General features: G+C 33.6%; 1 protein-coding gene across 1 annotated transcript; it reads left to right on the top strand.

Annotated features, from left to right (window-relative positions):
- Window positions 1-703: 703 nt before the first annotated feature.
- Window positions 704-13,813, top strand: LOC125057304 (O-acyltransferase like protein-like). Its single transcript, XM_047660918.1, has 12 exons — window positions 704-804; window positions 2,408-2,544; window positions 3,401-3,713; window positions 4,748-4,853; window positions 5,199-5,286; window positions 6,186-6,340; window positions 7,278-7,457; window positions 8,676-8,846; window positions 10,100-10,244; window positions 10,330-10,519; window positions 12,595-12,737; window positions 13,659-13,813. The coding sequence occupies exons 1-12, from the start codon at window positions 735-737 to the stop codon at window positions 13,800-13,802; spliced, it is 1,842 nt and encodes a 613-aa protein (XP_047516874.1). The 5' UTR covers window positions 704-734; the 3' UTR covers window positions 13,803-13,813.
- The last annotated feature ends 4,614 nt before the right edge of the window (window positions 13,814-18,427 follow it).

An 18,427-nucleotide genomic window follows, 5' to 3' on the forward strand; every position in this document is an offset into this window, starting at 1 on the left:
TGATATTTCAAGCGATTAGTATATTAAACAAAGAATGATACCGACTGCAGCACCATTTGCTGGGCTGATTTGTGAATCCAGGGCGTCACCCAAATTCATTTAAAAAAATCATTCAAATCGGTCCAGTCATTTAAAAGGAGTTTAGTGACATGCACACGTACAGTATTAGCATTATATATATGTAACCCTATCTTTTAAGTTAGATCAAACTGCACACGGTGTGCAAATTTGATTAAAATCGGTTAAGTAGTTTAGGAGTCCAAAGCGGGACAAAGTGACGCGTAATTTATATATATTAAGATAAGTAACTACGTAACATTTATGCTGTTTTGCGATTCACCCGCGTAATATCCCGTAATATTACTTGACCCCCTTTTCCGTTCCTAAGGTAAAAGACCGGCAACGCGCTCGCGAGCCTTCTGGTATCACTTAACATTTGGTGAGCCTCCTGCCCGTTTGCCTCCTGTCCTAAAAAAAAAGGACCTACATCGAACTTGCATACAAAAATTAGAGAGCAAGCTTGTTCCTTATTTTATGTTAGATAACTTATAAGCGGAACTTTGCTCATAACTGAAGGTGATCTTTTTAGGCCTTATATCTTTAGTCGTGGAGCATAGCTGCATTAGCGTTCAAGCAATAATATTTTTAATGTTATTACCTTCTACATTATAATATTAATAGTTTTATGTTGTAAAGACATTTATCGTTTGAAAATCGTGACGTGCAGTTGTCAAATGTTTTTCATGGCGTGTATTGTCGCTTTGTTATTGAGAGTTTCAAATGCAGTTATTTATAAGTTAAATGGTAAGTTACGTAGCTTATATTTGGATAAAAAATATGAATCACGGATTTTTATGAAGAGTTAGTCACCGCAAGGCTGGTAAGAATATCCATCCATTAATCTGGTACCTTTGCACTACTCTGGTTCTCTTGTAAGGAGCATGGCACAAATTATAAGAGATAATACAATAATAAGAGCGACTGCTACGTTTTTTTGTAGCTCTATAAAGTCTGGTTCTTCTTATAAGACTGTTTAATATAGACTGTCTTTGGGACGCAAGAAAGTGTAGACTTAAATAGACAAAAGATATTAAACCAATTAAAGAAATATTATCTACTCGTATTAAGTTCCTAGCTAGTCCACTTGTTTTTTGTGAGACATAAACTACAAAAATACTGAACTGATTTTAAAGTATTTAGCATCGTCTAGTAATCTGGTTTTTTAATATTTATAAAAACTAAAACAAGTTAACTAGCTTAAAGATTTGATTCGTCGCGGTATCCTCAAAGTCTTTTACCGTGCCTACTTAAAATTTTACACAGTTTATATGGATTAGATCAGTGTTTCCCAACCGTTTCTGCGCCATGCCCTACCTTAGCCTTTGTAAAAATCTGATTCAAGTAACGTACATAATTTTTAATTTAAAAAATGTAATGGTTCACTTAAGAAACTCTTACTCACTCTCTTGTTAAATGATAGTTTTATAGGATAATTCAAATTCCAAATGATTTTAAGAAATAGCCCCCCTTAACAATCAAATTGCCCCCCTTTGTGGCGTGGGCCCCACTATGGGAAACACTGGATTAGATGAACGAATACTCTCTATGCCCGAATAATTAATACCCGGCAACACGATTTCTAACCTATTTAGACTCTTGTGCGAAGTCAAATTTCAATAATTCGTTATGAAACAAATATTTCAATAATATGAAAAATCGTGAACTAATAACGTGAATATGACGTGTTTTAACGATATGTAAACTTTAATGACAATTTTAAATATATATAATACTAGCTGGCCTGGCGAACATCGTACCGCCTAACAGTCGATTCTTTTTTTTTTTAAATACTTATTCTGCTATTCGGGACACCGGTCTAGCTAGTAAGATAAAAAAATAATACATAATGTATTTGTTGATAAGGCAACAAATACATTATGTCAAAAATAAAAATTTACCTTCCCGGAACCCCTCCACTAACACTTGAACTCTATGATATGGTATTAAAGTTCAAATTGACTGAAGTATTATTATTATACGAATATTTTGTATTGGCATATAGAAAAGTTGTTTTTAGACTTTCTCACTCATTTTTTTTAATTTTTCTCTCCGTAAGAACCATCCTCGTACTTCAAGGAATATTATTTTTAAAAAATCAGACAAATCGGTCAAGCCGTTTTCATGTTATGTCGTGGCAACGGAAAACGGGTTTCATTTTTATATATATAGATATAAAACCAGCTCTTACGTATGTAAATTTCTATAGGTACTATTTCTATTCAAAAGCGTAAATTTCTTACAATTGTTTTTGTTTAGATGCATTTTTTGATATGATAAATATCAAATGTTTAAAATAAAAAAGATACATTTATTTGGCCCCTTTTCTCATATAAGGATTTTTATTTAGATACTGAATATGGCCGCATGCCTTCCCTTTACAAGCTCGATGACTATGACAAATGCCTCAGAACAGGCGGACAATACTGTGTTGTCAAAATAACGTTGTCCGCTTCACCAGATAATCAGCTGATGCGCATGATTCAAGTAAGTTAATAAGATGAAATCCGATAAAACATTCAGCTTTCAATGAACGGCAGCGCGCTTGCGAGCTTTCTGGCAGTGCGAGTGTCCATGGGCGGCGGTATCACTCGACATCAGATGAGCCTCCTGCCCGTCTGTCTTCTGTAAAATAAAATAAAAATATCGGCAGGGCAAAAAAGATTAATATTATGTGTATGAGACATTTTTCATAATGAAATAGGTAAAAAGTTACATCTACGTATATATCAGAACGATGTTCGATTTTAGAATTAATTGAATACTACAACTAAGCAACGTAAAAATTACATTCTTTGAATCTAAAACTAAAAACCTTAAAAAAATGTAATATAATCACTAAAATATATTATTAAAAGAGTCCATTTAGGCAAGGTTCCGAAGATACTGGCAGCGTTCCCCCTTTGAATAGCTAGACTAATTCTTTGTCCGATATAATATCATATTATTAAAAGAGTCCATTTAGGCAAGGTTCCGAAGATACTGGCAGCGTCCTCCCTTTGAATAGCTAGACTTAATCTTTGTCCGAGGTAGCTGCCAGCTCTTCGGTCTCCTGTGATGTCGACGACCTTTTAGCTATTTCCTTAAAAAGCCTTATAGCGCTAAGATCCCACAGACCAAGGGTCTCGACACCGAATGGGACAAAATCATATTCGGAGCTTTTGCCCCTGTAAATTGTGTTGTAAAAATTGCATTAATTGAATATGGTAAATCGGGTTTTGACTCAAGACTTGAGAGTTGAAAGTGGCACGCTTTACTAGGCATTCCTTTCGCCAACATCAATTTTTTTATGAATAACTTTTTAAGAGAGGTACTTTTCTCACATAAGAATATTTATTTTTAGGAATACTCAGAAGCACGTATTCATTACAACCACAGTTACATAGATTGGGGTATATGCGTCTCCAGCAGATGTAAAAATTATAATTTAAAAGGAGATATCCAACGGAGCATTGAAAAATGTCTTAATGAATCATTTTATAACGAACACAGATTAGAGGCAAAAGTAACAGTTCACTATTGTAATAATTCTAAAGAAAGGTATCAGTATGACTTCGGAGATTGGATTTTTGGTTTCGTTCTTGCTTCCATAATATCGTTAAACATATTAGCTACATTATATGACATTCGTTTACGAAGAATTAACAATGAAAACGGTAAGTTTTCTATTTTTATACTAATACTAGCTGACCCGGCTAACTTCGTTCCGCCTAACAGTCTAATAATATCGTGTTACCTTTAGTTAAACTTAATTTGGGATTTCATTTAGGTAAAAACATTATTACAACTTTTTGCAAATACAGAAATGTTTTATTGCTTGCCATTGCGAAAGAAGAACTGCCATTCTTCTTTCGCAATGGCACAACTTTACACATATTACACATTAGGCCTCTTCTCTGTATTCTTCTTCTGTGTTAAAGCACTACCTGATATAAAAAAAAATTTTATGAGGTAACATGTCTTTGATCAAGATCAAAGCCTGGTTATGCATCTCCTCATTCACCTCAAGATCAGAATTTGTTGAACTGACACGAATTTGATGTAAAAATGGTGCGTAGTTTTGTCAACAGATGGCACCACGTGTTGTTTGCATTCGTAATATTAATTTATTTATTTATTGTAATTCGATAACTAATCCGATATTTAACTACTTATTCTCCTATTCGGAGCGGAGAAGAATCCACCAAAAAGAGATAACTAGCATAGGTCCAGCCGATCTTGAGTTATTAGTGGTGTAACTATCACGACTATGTTTTTATAAAGAGGCAAGGTATATTTGTACGCTTGTAAAAAGCGCGAAAATGATTTCGCTATGTCAATGATCTATTAACTAGTTATGTATTTTAATCGATATCAAGCAGTTTTGCCTAGTGGCTTCAATATAACTCTGAGGTTCGATCCCCGGCTGTAAACCAATGTACTTTGTCTATGTGCGTTTTTTACACTCGTACGATAAAGAAAAACAATAAGGGCATCGGCATGTCTTGGACTTAAAAAGTCGTCAGCGTGTGTCAAAGAAAGGAAAAACAAATCATCACGGAACAGATAATCTGAATGCCAGACCTAATAGGTTCTAGCGCCACTGGTTTTTTTTCGATAAAGGGTAATATTAATTCTAACAATAAAGTATATTATGTCTATGATTAGTCTGATTTGTTATTTAATAATAATAATAGTACGCTATTCGCAGGTAATCAATATTTGTTAAGTTTTTCAATAATAAGAAACTGGGGGCTTTTGGTGTCGCATTACAGCGATCCTAAGTTTAACAAATTTGTCTCCATTCATGGAATAAGGTAATAAATCTCATTACACAGAAACTGAACTGAAATCATTCGTCTCGTTCTGTCAAAAGGGTGTTTACGCTGTGATGAAAAGAGATAGATGAATTAAAACGGTGTATTTACACTACCGTATATTAATTATTCGTAATCGTGATTTGAAAAAAAAAAGAGATTTGCACGATAGTTTAACATATTGGATGAATAAAAAACCCGTACATTCAGCCATAGGCTGTACGTACGGGGTGTTTATTCATCCAACATAATATCCACTTTCAAGTCAAAAAATGATTTATTAATTTATTTATACGTATCGATCAATGCTACTATTTGAGTTAACTTTTTGTGCTTCATTTTCAGAACTATTTTGTCGTTTGGCATGGTTCTCGGCCACTCTATGTTTATTTTTTGTTCAGGATTTGTTGATAATCCCGAGGCTTTAGAACAGGTAATAAATGTTGATTATTATATCGCAAATATGACATGGATTCTGCAAAATGTATGGTTCTCTTTTGTACTTTTTTAAATTTAACAAAAAAGGGGCCATTTACATTTTTATTCCCCGGATTGAACCGAATAAAATAAAAAGACCTGTGGCAAGCTTGTGCGCCTGTAAGGAAAACATCAATAAGGATGGAAGATGCATTCCAAGTGTGAAATAGATTAAACAATTCATGGATTGCACCCCCGACTTGCAAGTGTCCACTGCATCACCACTTAATCCTAATGCTAAGCCAACTCAATGTCCACCTTTCCTCATATTCTGTATCGTATACTCGTCTTGCCTAATCCTCAAGTCGCGCGGGCGCATTGACAGATTTATACATGAAGGCGCACCCATACTGTGTAACTTCCAATAGCAACAACGATAGCAATCCCAACGTTTTTGTGTTCAACTTTTAGTTCTGTCAATTGATATTGATATGGTAGCGCTAATGTCGTATGTTACAAAAAATTTAAATGATTTTAAAACAAATGATTACTTTCACCAATATAATACTCGAAACAGGACTAATTTAAGCGTACGACCAACCAGGCTTCAGAAGATAAACAACGCCTTATATGGAAATTGTATTCGTTTTTACAACAAACACTCAAGCGAAATTATACGAGTAGAAGCATTACTAAATAAATTCAAAACTCTCGTTAAACGTAAATTAATCAATAAAGCTTTTTATTGATTTGACGTTTTTGTGTTTGAGTTTAACAAAAACCCATTATAAGAATCTCTCCTAGTATAGTATAGGAGTTACAGAGCACCGCCGCTGGAGTAGGAAGGAAAGGGATGGATATAACTTTGCAAGCTATAGCCTTAACAATATTATAGCAACTGTTATAAATTTCCAGGCGTATCAGAACCCATTTTCATACATAATATTTAACGGCCCAATGGTAATTCAGACTTATTTCATTATATCTGGATGTTTGTTCAGCTATACTCTTGCTGTGAATCCGGATTGGCTAAAGTCGTTTTTAGTGCCAATGGTATATAGGTGGTTCAGGTGAGTTTCTGATAAGTTTCTTTCAACTTTAGGAGCGTTCAAGTATTACGTAACGCAATTTTTGGAGATTATTAGACCCCCCCCCCCATGAACTCGCCGTAACGTTTTTCAGTACCCAAGTATAGTACTGTACTCAAGTCTAGTAAAACGTTTCGTGACCACCTAGTGACTCTTTAGTTACTATTATGTAGTGTAAGTAGAAAATAATATTAACAATAACGCGTAATTCAATCCCCACCCCGCATCGTAACGTTTTACAAAAGGACCTCTAAAAATTCGTTACGTAATACTTGAACGCTCCCTTATAAAAAATATTTGGTTGTTAATACTGTGTAATGATAAAAATTTAAATTATCAAGATAAAAAAATTATTTTATTCACACACTATGGAGTGAATTAGGTTGCTACAGTGCCACATACTTCTCTTGGCCGGCGCCAAAAAATTGGTAGTACCGTCGCCATTTTGAAATGTCAGACTGACATTGTCAGTTCGCTCTTAATTTCTTGGTGCGTACAATAAATAATTTTACTATCTACAAACATCTAATAAAAATCCAACTAAAATGTAAATTTATTTTTAGTGGCAATACTAATATCCATGACAGCGACGCTCCTACCGGCCAAGAAAAGTATGTGGCACTGGGGGCTTAGTCAAGATGCCTTAACAGTAGTGTATATAGAAAGTAAAACATTAAATTTGTAGACACGAACTGGCATTTTCATACAAATTTAGTTTTCGACTCTCCACATACTACTGTTAACGCATCTTGACTAAAACCCTTTGCAAAGAACAGTAAACTACCCATTTAAGTATTACCATTTAACAAAGTTGAAATGAAATTGCACAGATTACAAAATGTGCTGCTATCTACCTATATTCTATACGCTGTTGCGTTTAGTGGGAACAAGGCGAAAGGTAACCAATTGGCGTTTTCAGACTAACACCAGGGCTCGCTCTTCTCCTTGGATTTATAACCACCTGGTACCGACACCTGGGCACAGGACCACTGTGGGACTTCTACGTGTCGCCTGTGGTCAATGATTGTAAACAGTATTGGTGGTCACATATACTATACTTCAATAATTATATAAAAGAGAACTGTAATATACAGACATGGTTTGTATAACATATAATATTTAAATTTGGTAAATGTATCTGCAATAACATCCTATTCACAAAGGAAGCTCCAACTCAATAGAGACCCGTTTATCACATTATTCTTGTTTATTAGAGTACGGTTGGTCAATAGGTTCCTTTAGATTATAGAGAAACAAAAGAATCAACGCTATTAATGTTATGAAATGAATAATTCTGAGGAGAGTGCGCCGTGCCATACATAAAACTAACAATTAGTTAGCTATTTGAGACTTAGTACGTTAACAAATAATAAAACTACTTTTACTAGAGAATATGGATATAATATAATTCAAATAAATATCTAGGCGAAATAAAAGCGATTATTACAAATGTTAATACGAGCTAGGAGATCGTATAGAAATGCTATATACGAATACACGCACAAACACTTCAATTAACGCGCACTTAAATACTGTCACAGTAATTAATCACTTGTGTTTATATATTTATCTCTTGGTATTTGGCCCGCTTATATATCAGTGGCAATAACCATATACGACATTCGAGAACTTTCTGGGCAGGAGTCTTAACAATAATAATAATAATTTATTGCAAGAATATGGTACAAAAATGTGTAAGGTGGTACAATCGTAAGTTCGCATATTCTGCCACACACAATGGCGCGCAAATATGTCTTTAAAGGAATTTTACATTTTACATTATTAGCCATATGAATTGGTCAATTCCTTCATTATTTGTATCATACGTTATTAAATGTATATCAACTACAGTGTCTCACGCAAATAACCATTTATTTAATAATAATTTTTTTCCAAAAGTAATACACCAATTCGATTTTTAAAAACTCTAGTATGAAGATCTTTCTTGTGGTAATCTCTTTCATGCTAATCATACAGACGTTCTCTTCTAGAATGTTTGTACACATTTTTTATTGCACATTACTAGGTCCGGCGTTCTAGAATGTTCAGTCTGGCGATAAGAATGTTCTCGTTCTTCCTCACTCGCGTAGCAGTCCTTGCCAGAATATTCCGTCACAAATGGGATTACAACAGTTTTGGAATGTTCTGAAAACGAGGATAACTTTTTGTAAATTCAAATTTGCTAGTAGATAAACATAAGACCCTCTCGTGAAACCCTCTCAAATTGCCAAATTTAGATTCATTTTACTAAAAACGTGTCTAAGTAGAAAATAAAAGAATCGTTACACCCTTTTTCGCAATAATATTGTTTTTTCAGGTATTTAGCTGCTGATTTTCAAATGTATGCAATAGCACTGATATTATTCATAGCCACCCGAAATCGAGGCAGAATTTTCGCTATTTTCCTTTTGTTTCTTATTGGCTGTGCAGGACCTGCACTTCATGATTGGCTCCAAGACGTGAACGGAGTCTTCATAATCTATCCAGAGTACGTTTGCTTATTTTTATGTTCGATTTAATTTTTATCTGGACTGTTTGCCACAAATTTATGTTGTATTCAGATTAGACACGTATTGTGGCACGGTCGAAGTCCGGTCTAAGCCGAGACAAACCTAATTGTTGAACATTTGGCTTAACATTGTTGCTCGAAGTCCGGTTTCTGTTGTTTTTGGTATGATTACAGTGAAACATTGTTTACTGTTTTTTATTGTATATGTGAAGCCATTCAAAATGTAACAGTGGAATTATCGAAAAAACGTATTTAATGATATATAATCTGTAACTGTAAGAAACATCAAATTGAGAGTGTAGAACAGTAAACTTTTAAAGGTCGGCAACGCATTGTCTTGCATTGAGAGTGTCCATGGGCGGCGGTATCACTTAACATCAGGTGAGCCTCCTGCCCGTTTGCCCCTTGTTCTATAAAAATAAGAATGTCTAGTTCAAAAGTACCAATAAAATAGAAGTGCGAAATTTTAATGTCACATAGAATTTGTTTTATTATTTATCGTAGTGATGTATTTTGAATTATTGAAGTTATACTTCTTAAGGCGCGTTATGAAAAATTTATGAGAGTGAAATTTTACGATTCGCGCGCACCTGAGACACAAAGTTGTCAGTGTGATTATAGCGTGCGCGAGCGAGATGGGAATAAGACAATCTACAAGTAAAAAGAAATAGAATATGCGTGAAGTTAGCAGCTCTATGCTAAGAATTTTGAATGACCATAATGACATTTACCTTTTAAACAAATAAAGGAGTTTTAATTACTTTTTCAAAGAAATTTAGCAATGCTTTTTCACAAAGACCTATTGTTACTTAGTTAAAAGGTTATGAAACATACCAAGTTATTAAAATAATAATAATAATTGTTAGTAATATTAAGTAATACTTGAATAATATACTAAATATTATTAAATTGTTTACGTCAAATATTAATTATTAATTAATTATATTGAAAAAAAATAAAGAAAGCCAAAGAAGTATAACTTCTTACGCGCGTACATAATTAAGTACACGCACCCTTTTTTTATCTGTATTTTAAATGTAATTGTATGTTAGGTGGTGTTAGGAACCGCAGCTCAGGGTTTACGAGTTTCTAAGCTAAATTTTGACTTCGATCGTTCTAACTTCTAACATACGCAAATACACACAAACTTACATTCCTGTTAAATCTCTTTTCTGAATCCCACCTGTTTAGAATCCATGTATACGTTATACATTTTGATTTTTTAATTTCAGAGCATATCGCACGTTTAGTGACGATAGTTTTGCTGTGGTGTATGTATCCTTTTATAATAACCTGTGTTCTTTCTCAATGGGTTTACTATTGGGCCTGCTAACATTCAACGCGAGTAAAAATAAAATTGACTTCTCAAAGCATAAGGTTAGTTTTTACTTAGAATCTATAACTGTATATAAAATTAATCTTTTCAAATTCCTCTTTTTTATATAATTATTAAACTTTACAGAGAATCCTCGTAACACTATTTTGGGCGCTATTTCTTTTGCTGTTATTATTATTTATGTCTGGATATTTTGTGTATCCTAACGGCGTGCGCCCATCACTACCCATACGGATTGCCTATTCAGCTCTTCATAGGCCGATGATGGGAGCCCTAATGTTTATTGGAATAACAATGATCGTATTTAAAGTGGAAGGTAAAAAAACTTTAGTTAATTCGAATAATGTGAATATCTAGCATTGAGCTACCATATTTATTATTCCTAACCGTTTATAGTATACTAGCTGACCCGGCTAACTTCGTTCCGCCTTAATAATAATATCGTTGTTACTTTAGTTAACTTATTTTAGGATTTCATTAAGGTGATAACTTTTTTTGCAAATAGAGAAATGTTTTATTGCTTGCCATTGCAAAAGAAGAATGGCAGTTTCACACATTAGGCCTCTTCTCTCTATCGCCAATATTGCGATACTGCATGTTAAAGCACTTTCTGCTTTACAACATTTTTTGATGAGGTAACACATGTTTTCGATCATCTCCTCATTTACCTCAAGTTCGGAATTTCTTGAAGTGACACGAATTCGACGTAAAATGATGCGTAGTTTTGTCAACAAATGTCACCACATGCCGTGTGCATTCGTAAAATTAATTAATTTATTTATTGTTATTCGATAACTTATCCGATATTTTATTACTTATTCTGCTATTCGGAGTGGAGAAAAATCCATCAAAAAAGACATAACTAACATCGGTCCAGCCGTTCTCGAGTTATAAGTGTTGTAACAAACACGACTTTCTTTTATATATATAGATGTGTGCAAGCTTCCGTCAATGTTGAGTGTTATCGGTACACACGCACACTACAATGAATATACTAATCAGGAGAGAGTGTCATGGTCAAAGTGAAAGATGGACTACTAGCTTCTTTTTTTCATCTATATATATAAAAGAAAGTCGTGTTTGTTACAACACTTATAACTCGAGAACGGCTGGACCGATTGCCATGGTTTTTGATTTGTTGGATTTGTTTCCGTCCCGAATAGCAGAATAAGCAATAAAATATCGGATAAGTTAATTAATTTTACGAATGCAAAAACCATATGGTGCCATCTGTTGACAAAACTACGCATCATTTTACGTCGAATTCATGTCAGTTCAAGAAATTCCGATCTTGAGGTGAATGAGGAGATGCATAACCATGCTTTGATCCTGATCAAAAGATGTTGGATATCAGAAAGTGCTTAACATGCAGTATCGCCATATTGACGCTAGAGAGAAGATGCCTAATGTGTAAAACTGCCATTCTTCTTTCGCAATGGCAAGCAATAAAACATTTCTGTATTTGCAAAATAGTTGTATTAATGTAATACTTAACATTAATAAAATCCTAAAATAAGTTAAATTAAAATAACAACGATATTATAAGGTTGTAGGGCGGAACGAAGTTAGCCAGGTCAGCTAATAATATAATAAACATAAACTTTAAAAATAATTTCTCTTGCCTAAAATTAAAATATTTAATCGTTTTCCTTATCTACTTTTAAACATAAAATGATGTCAATTGAATGATGAAAATTTGCTATTTTCAAAATTAAATTAATTCAATTGCTTATTTCATATGTTTTAGTAACTATACACTTCTAAACAATAATTTACATACCTGGCTTTTAAGTACAACACGCTGAGATTTTCTCGACATAAAAAAAATAAAGTAGAGCAACTTTCGTGACGACTCTGTGCTCCCCCCACCCCGCGATCCCCTCAACCAAAAATTGGCGGGGCGCGTCTTCGTGAATTGCACTATCAGTACATTTCAACATTTAGGCTTTATATTGCGCAATAATCGTAAACAAAAGATTTTCTTATAGTGCCATCTCTTTGCGAAGGTTGGCGATCAGCATGGCTAGTATTGTAGGATATTGGAGTCATAGTTTGCGTAAAAGACTTAAGAAAAAGACAAGGACATGGATGACATTCTGACGACTCATTGGTCTAGTGGTTATTACCCCTGACTGCGAATCCATGGGTCCCGGATTCGATCCCCGGCTGAGGCGAACATCGATGTGATGAGCATTTGGTGTTGTTCTTAGGTCTTGGGTGTTTAAATATGTATTTATATGTATATCTATCTATAATATGTATGTATATCCGTTGCCTAGTACCCATAACACAAGCTTCACCAGCTTAGCATGGGACTAGGTCAATTGGTGTGAATTGTCTTTTAAATAAAAAAAAATAAAAAAAATATATAAAGTTTGTTGTTAATTGCAGATGACTTCCGAGCTTTCATCGAATGGCCTGGATGGCGCGTACCGAGTAGATTGACGTATGGTGTATTCTTGGTACATATATGTGTTATACATTACATACAAGGAACAAGGACGCAATTATATAACATATCAATTTTTAATGTGGTGAGTTAACTTACAGACGTAACGCCTACAATCTAGTGCTATATAATGCATTTTGCACCCTGAAACGCGTTGATGAAGTTATTTCGACAGCTAAAGCTATATTACAGACATTGGGGCTTTTGCGCCAGTCTGTAGTTAGACTGCTTGAGGATCCTTCCTGTAGGTTTAAGGAAGAGCAAAATGTTCCTTCTTGGACAGAAGCAATTCATGCTATATTTAGCAAGAAAACAATTTTTTGGTGTAAAACATTAACTTAATTTCTTCTCTGTCTTTCTTTAAATCTCTACTGTACAAGCATTAGTCCACATCGTATCCCTAACTTTCGTAGTAACTGATCTGAAATTATCATGAGTCATGTGCATTCTTTCTTTTTTCTATTATTGTCCGTTTCCCTTTTTACATATGTTTTAATTGTTTTGCTTTGTTGCATTAGTTTTGTCTAAGTAGTTTGCACTTCTTCTATTAATTAAAAATAGATAAGCGCAAGAAGTTTCTATTAGAGAAGTTTTTATAAGAAGAAATTAATTATATTTTTCCCTCACCGTGGTTATCTGGAAGAGATCGCTCGAAAGCGATAAGTCCGCTAGTTGCCCGCCTTTTTAATTAATTAATTATTTTAATTGTTCTGTATTTCTGTATACTTGCATCGTAGTGTTAGTAAATAAATTAGCGGTGGCAGCAGCAATTATTTATCACGAATTAAAGGAATTAAAATCTCAACTAAAATCGTTTTCTTGAAAAAAAAGCACCTAATATTTTATTATATATCTTCTGTCGTAAACAATCATGCATTATACATTGTATGCCCAAATTTTACTTAGGAAGGCGTTTCGGATATTTTTATAAAATCTTTCAGAAAACTTTAAACTTATTTGAATAAATTAATAGATATGTAATACAGTTTATATTTACACTTTATAGGTAATAATGCACTTGGGAGTTGTGTGGTTGTCATACCTGCTTGCAGTACCAATATATTTGATGGTGGAGAAACCTACGTCGAAAATTACAACCCTCTGCCTCCTCTACGCATCTACTCGCTTGGTAGTGAAAAAAAAGAAATAAATAATTAACATAAACGGGTATATTTTTGTCTTTTTAAAACAATTGAACGCGAGTGAATTTCCATATTCTTAGTAGTACTTACACATAATTTGAATATATGTATTGCTTTGAGTAGTTAGCAAATACGCAATTAGGATGTAGACTAGGACCCAAAAATCTGCGTAAAGGATCAATCGTGTTTCATTCACCTTATATAGACTAATATGATGTCGAGGAAATATTTTATTTTTGAACCTACTTAAAAAAGTCTTTTTAGAAACATAAGCTGTATTTATAAAAATAATTGTCCAGCTGTGCTAAGCTGGGTTAAGCTACTAGTCTTATATTTATTTATTTCGTAATACTACAGCTAACATAAATAATATACCCAGTACCTATACCTGTAACACTGAAAAACGTCCCTCACGCGGATCATCATTGAGATTGGATCGTCCAGGCTTAAACTCGTTAAACCAATTTAAAATAGTTGCACGAGATGCCGCTTCATTAAGAAATGGTAATCGCAGCCTATCATATATATATATATATTTGTGATATATATATATATATACTACTAGCTACTAGCTACTAGCTAACACGACAAACGTTGTTTTGCCATGTACCTATATTATTTCTAGGAATTTTTTTTTTTGTTTAATAAAAATAACTATCTACTATAATAAAAAATAGGGGTTGAACGTAGAGGGGTGATTATGGGTTGTATGTATTTTTGTATGCTGTATCATAATAAAAATAATAACAAAAAAATTGTCTAAAAAATAAAAATAAAATGTAAGGAGTGGACAACCCTTATCACTTAGGGGTATGAAAAATAAATAGTAGCCAATTCTCAGACCTACTGAATATGCATATAAAATTTGATAAAAATCGGTCGAGCCGTTTCGGAGGAGGTAACTAACATTGTGACACGAGAATTTTATGTATAAGATATTACTATTTATGTTTTATTAACAATCATTAATTCTCATGTAAGTGACATGTATGTTTTTAATGAGAATAAACTGCTTTAAACCTAAATACATATTTATATGATTGTACAATAGATGAAGTTTCCTAATACTATAAAAAATTAAATCTAAGTCAGTTACTGTATAAGGAACAGAGGTCTCAACTATTTTGGTTGTAATAATTCCGTGCTCATGGTTTTCTCTCCATATATGTAAAGTAAGTGTCTGCTGGGTGTTTGTTACTGGCTATTATTTCAAAGACTCGACATAAATATATATATTCAATATCTCAAGTCATAATCTTGTGTTGAGTACTGCCTTGCGATTCTATAACTCACTTTTCGAACACGCACAGCGGTTTTTGCATCCTGGCATCCTGATATACAATAAACTACAAGCTCCTCCTTATCAGAATGCCAAATCGTAAAATGACTGCTTCACGACTGATTTGAGCGCGACCGCCGCTGTGAAACCCGCTGTGTGAGTTCGAAAAGTGAGTTACAGAATCGCAAGGCTGTAGTGACACCTACGGCGACGTCGATGACGTCAATTCTAAATCGCGGCAACGAATTTATTCCTACCGCTTACGATTTATCAATTTCTCAACTTTAACCCTAGTAAAACTCCCTTTAGATTGGAGGAAGACCAGCACTTTCCTTCCTACACATACTAGTTTCAAACAGAAAAAGAAGTTACTAAAAATGCATGCATAAAAACCAGCTTTCCCGGACGATCTTCAATAAACACAAGTTAAGACGCACAAGTAAAGAAATATTCTAGAGTTTATTGTTTCTAATTCTTGTCCGTTCTGCATCTTTAATGAACTCATGATACATTTAGAATTCTCAAATAATTATCTGCAGCGTGCGATAATTACCTTCTAAGTAAAAGGCAACAATTTCAATTTGTACAATTCTTATTAGAAATAATATAATGCTAATGTAATAAATACAAAAAAAGAACAATAAAACAATAACTAACATTAACATAAACTAAAATATATTATTAAAAGGAGTCCCTTTAGGCAAGGTTCCGAAGATACTGGCAGCGTTCCCCCTTTGAATTGCTAGACTAATTCTTTGTCCGAGGTAGCTGCCAGATCTTCGGTCTCCCGAGATGCGACTAACCTTTTTGATAATTCCTTAAAAATTCTCAAATTCCTTTGCTGACGTTTATAAATGTGTCAAAATAATAAAAATAAATATTACAGAAGCTTAAGCTCAAAGGTGTGTTTGAGTAACTATAGAAAATATATTACTAGCGCAGAATGGTTTTGAATCTGTCAATTGACAAATAATTGTTCTCGCTTACATTCGCATCTTCGACGATTAACAAAAACCACAAATGGCGGAAAACCATAATTTCTAATATATCGTATAAAGCAACAATGTTTCCATGTATCTTAGTCATTGTCACAAATTTTTGAAATCGCTTATTGTAAATTATAGAGTAGTGTTAGCCTAGTGGCTTCAGCGTGTGACTCTCATCCCTGAAGTTTTAGGTTCGTTCCCCGGCCGACGTACTTTCTTTCTATGTGCGCATTTAACACTCTAACGGTGCAAACAACTTTTTTGGTTCAAAAAAGTTGAAGGCGTGTTTCAGGCACAGGAGGCTGATCACCTACTTGCCTATTCGATTGACAAATGATCATGAAACAGATTCAAAAATCTGAGGCCCAGACCTAAATTAAATTATTTTTATTGTAAATTAAATTTCAAAGAAAAGATGAAGAAGTATATATATGACAACATCCAGTCATTGGTTAAACTGATCCCTTTAGGAAAGAGAAAGAGCACACCTACCTTCTACTTTCTCTCTCTATACAGTATTTACAATTTTCTAAACCTACATAGTAATAATAAAAATAACTAAACATTAATAAAAAAAAACAAATTTAAAAAGTTTGGTCCCTATGGCAGCGTACCTTTAACACTGGCAGTATTTGTTCACTGTATTGCGATACTTATTCGTTGAGGTAGGAAAGCACCAGCTACGGGGTCACCGGTAGTATCTACCAGGCGCCAACTGTCCAACGGCCCAAGAGGCCTACTCCAAAGGGAACGAAATTAAAGTTGGAGGAAAGACTCTTTTATTTGAGACGTTTATTATTTTCCACCTGCTCTGCGGACGCTACAGATTTATATTTGACTCTGATGATATTACCTATAGAGTTAAGAATCTTTATTATATAAACAAACAAACACACCCTATTACGCTTGGCACATATTTTCCAGCCTTAAAAGTTATAACTGTAGTATAGGAGGGTATAAGTGTATATTTTGTAAAAAAATATGTTGAATAATATGAAAAAACACTAACCTACTAGTTAGTTGACATAGTACACAAAACAGGTGGGAGCTTGTAGTTTATTGTTTATCAAAATGCCAAATCATTAAATGACTGCTTCACGACTGATTTGAGAGCGACCGCCGATGCGAAAACCGCTGTGTGACTTCGAAAAGTGAGTTACAGAATCGCAGGGCAGGCCAATATTATCATCCAACGAGGAAGTGGATTTTTCAAATAAATATGAAGAAAACCTTCATATTTAAACTGAGGAAAAAATTTATACTCTTAAAATATTCGGCGACGAATAAAAAATTAAACCCGATAACATAATCTCTATATACTTTTTGATGTTAATTCATTCGTTATAATGCCGAGTGCACATCACTGACGAGAATGTAACACATTATTCTGCTTCGATGTTTGAAATGTAGGTAAAATAGTTACATATGGAAATTGTACTATATTTGTTATTTTTATTATATTTTGGTAGCATCTCTTGACGTTATGTATAAATAATTTTTTTCTTTTAATTACTTTGACTTTTTTTTTAAATTATTTTGTAATTATTATTAGTAAATGTTTTCCGGAATTCAGTTTTATTGTTTATTCTACTTGTTTTGAATAATATCTAAGCGTCTCTGAATGTATATTTCTTTCTCCAATTTTAGTTAGTAAACATAATGCACAGTCTTAACCATGGTAACACTGTACTTAGTCAACGTTTTATAACCATACCGCGTGTGGCGATTAGTTAAAATGATCTAAAACCTAGATTACAAATTGCTGTTATTATCCAGTCAACATTTCTTTTATCCTGAATGAGGAACGAGAACTAACATTCATTAATTCCTACAATTGTTTCTTTATATAGCATAGACTGTAAATATTATATTATGTAATATGTATTTTTGCACTTCTTGCCTCTCTAATTGAATACATTTTTTTTTCTTTTCTCACAGTGGTTGCCTGGAAGAGATCGCTCGTTAGCGATAAGGCCGCCAGTTACCCTCCTTTACATTTAATTATGTTAAATTTTTATATTGTAATGCAAAGAAGTGTAAATAAATAAATTAAAATATTATAGTTATTAAGAAAAAAACAAACTAAACAGGAACAAAAAACAAACTAAACTAATAAAGGATACATGAAAAATAAAAAGTAAAAAGTGCACATGAATCATTATAATTTCATTAAAGATCAGTCTCACGTCAGTTAGTAGTTAGTACGAAAGTTAGGGATACGATGTGGACAGGTAATGTTTGTACAGATGAAATTTGAAGGAAGATAGAGAAGGAGCTATGCGAATAGGAACGGGAAGTGAATTCCATAGCCTAACTGCAGAGACCTTACAGGACTCGCCAAGGAGGAGATGGGATTTCAAGGATATAG

Source organism: Pieris napi, chromosome 16, assembly GCF_905475465.1.
Source record: "Pieris napi chromosome 16, ilPieNapi1.2, whole genome shotgun sequence".
NCBI classification, from domain to species: Eukaryota; Metazoa; Arthropoda; class Insecta; order Lepidoptera; family Pieridae; genus Pieris; species Pieris napi.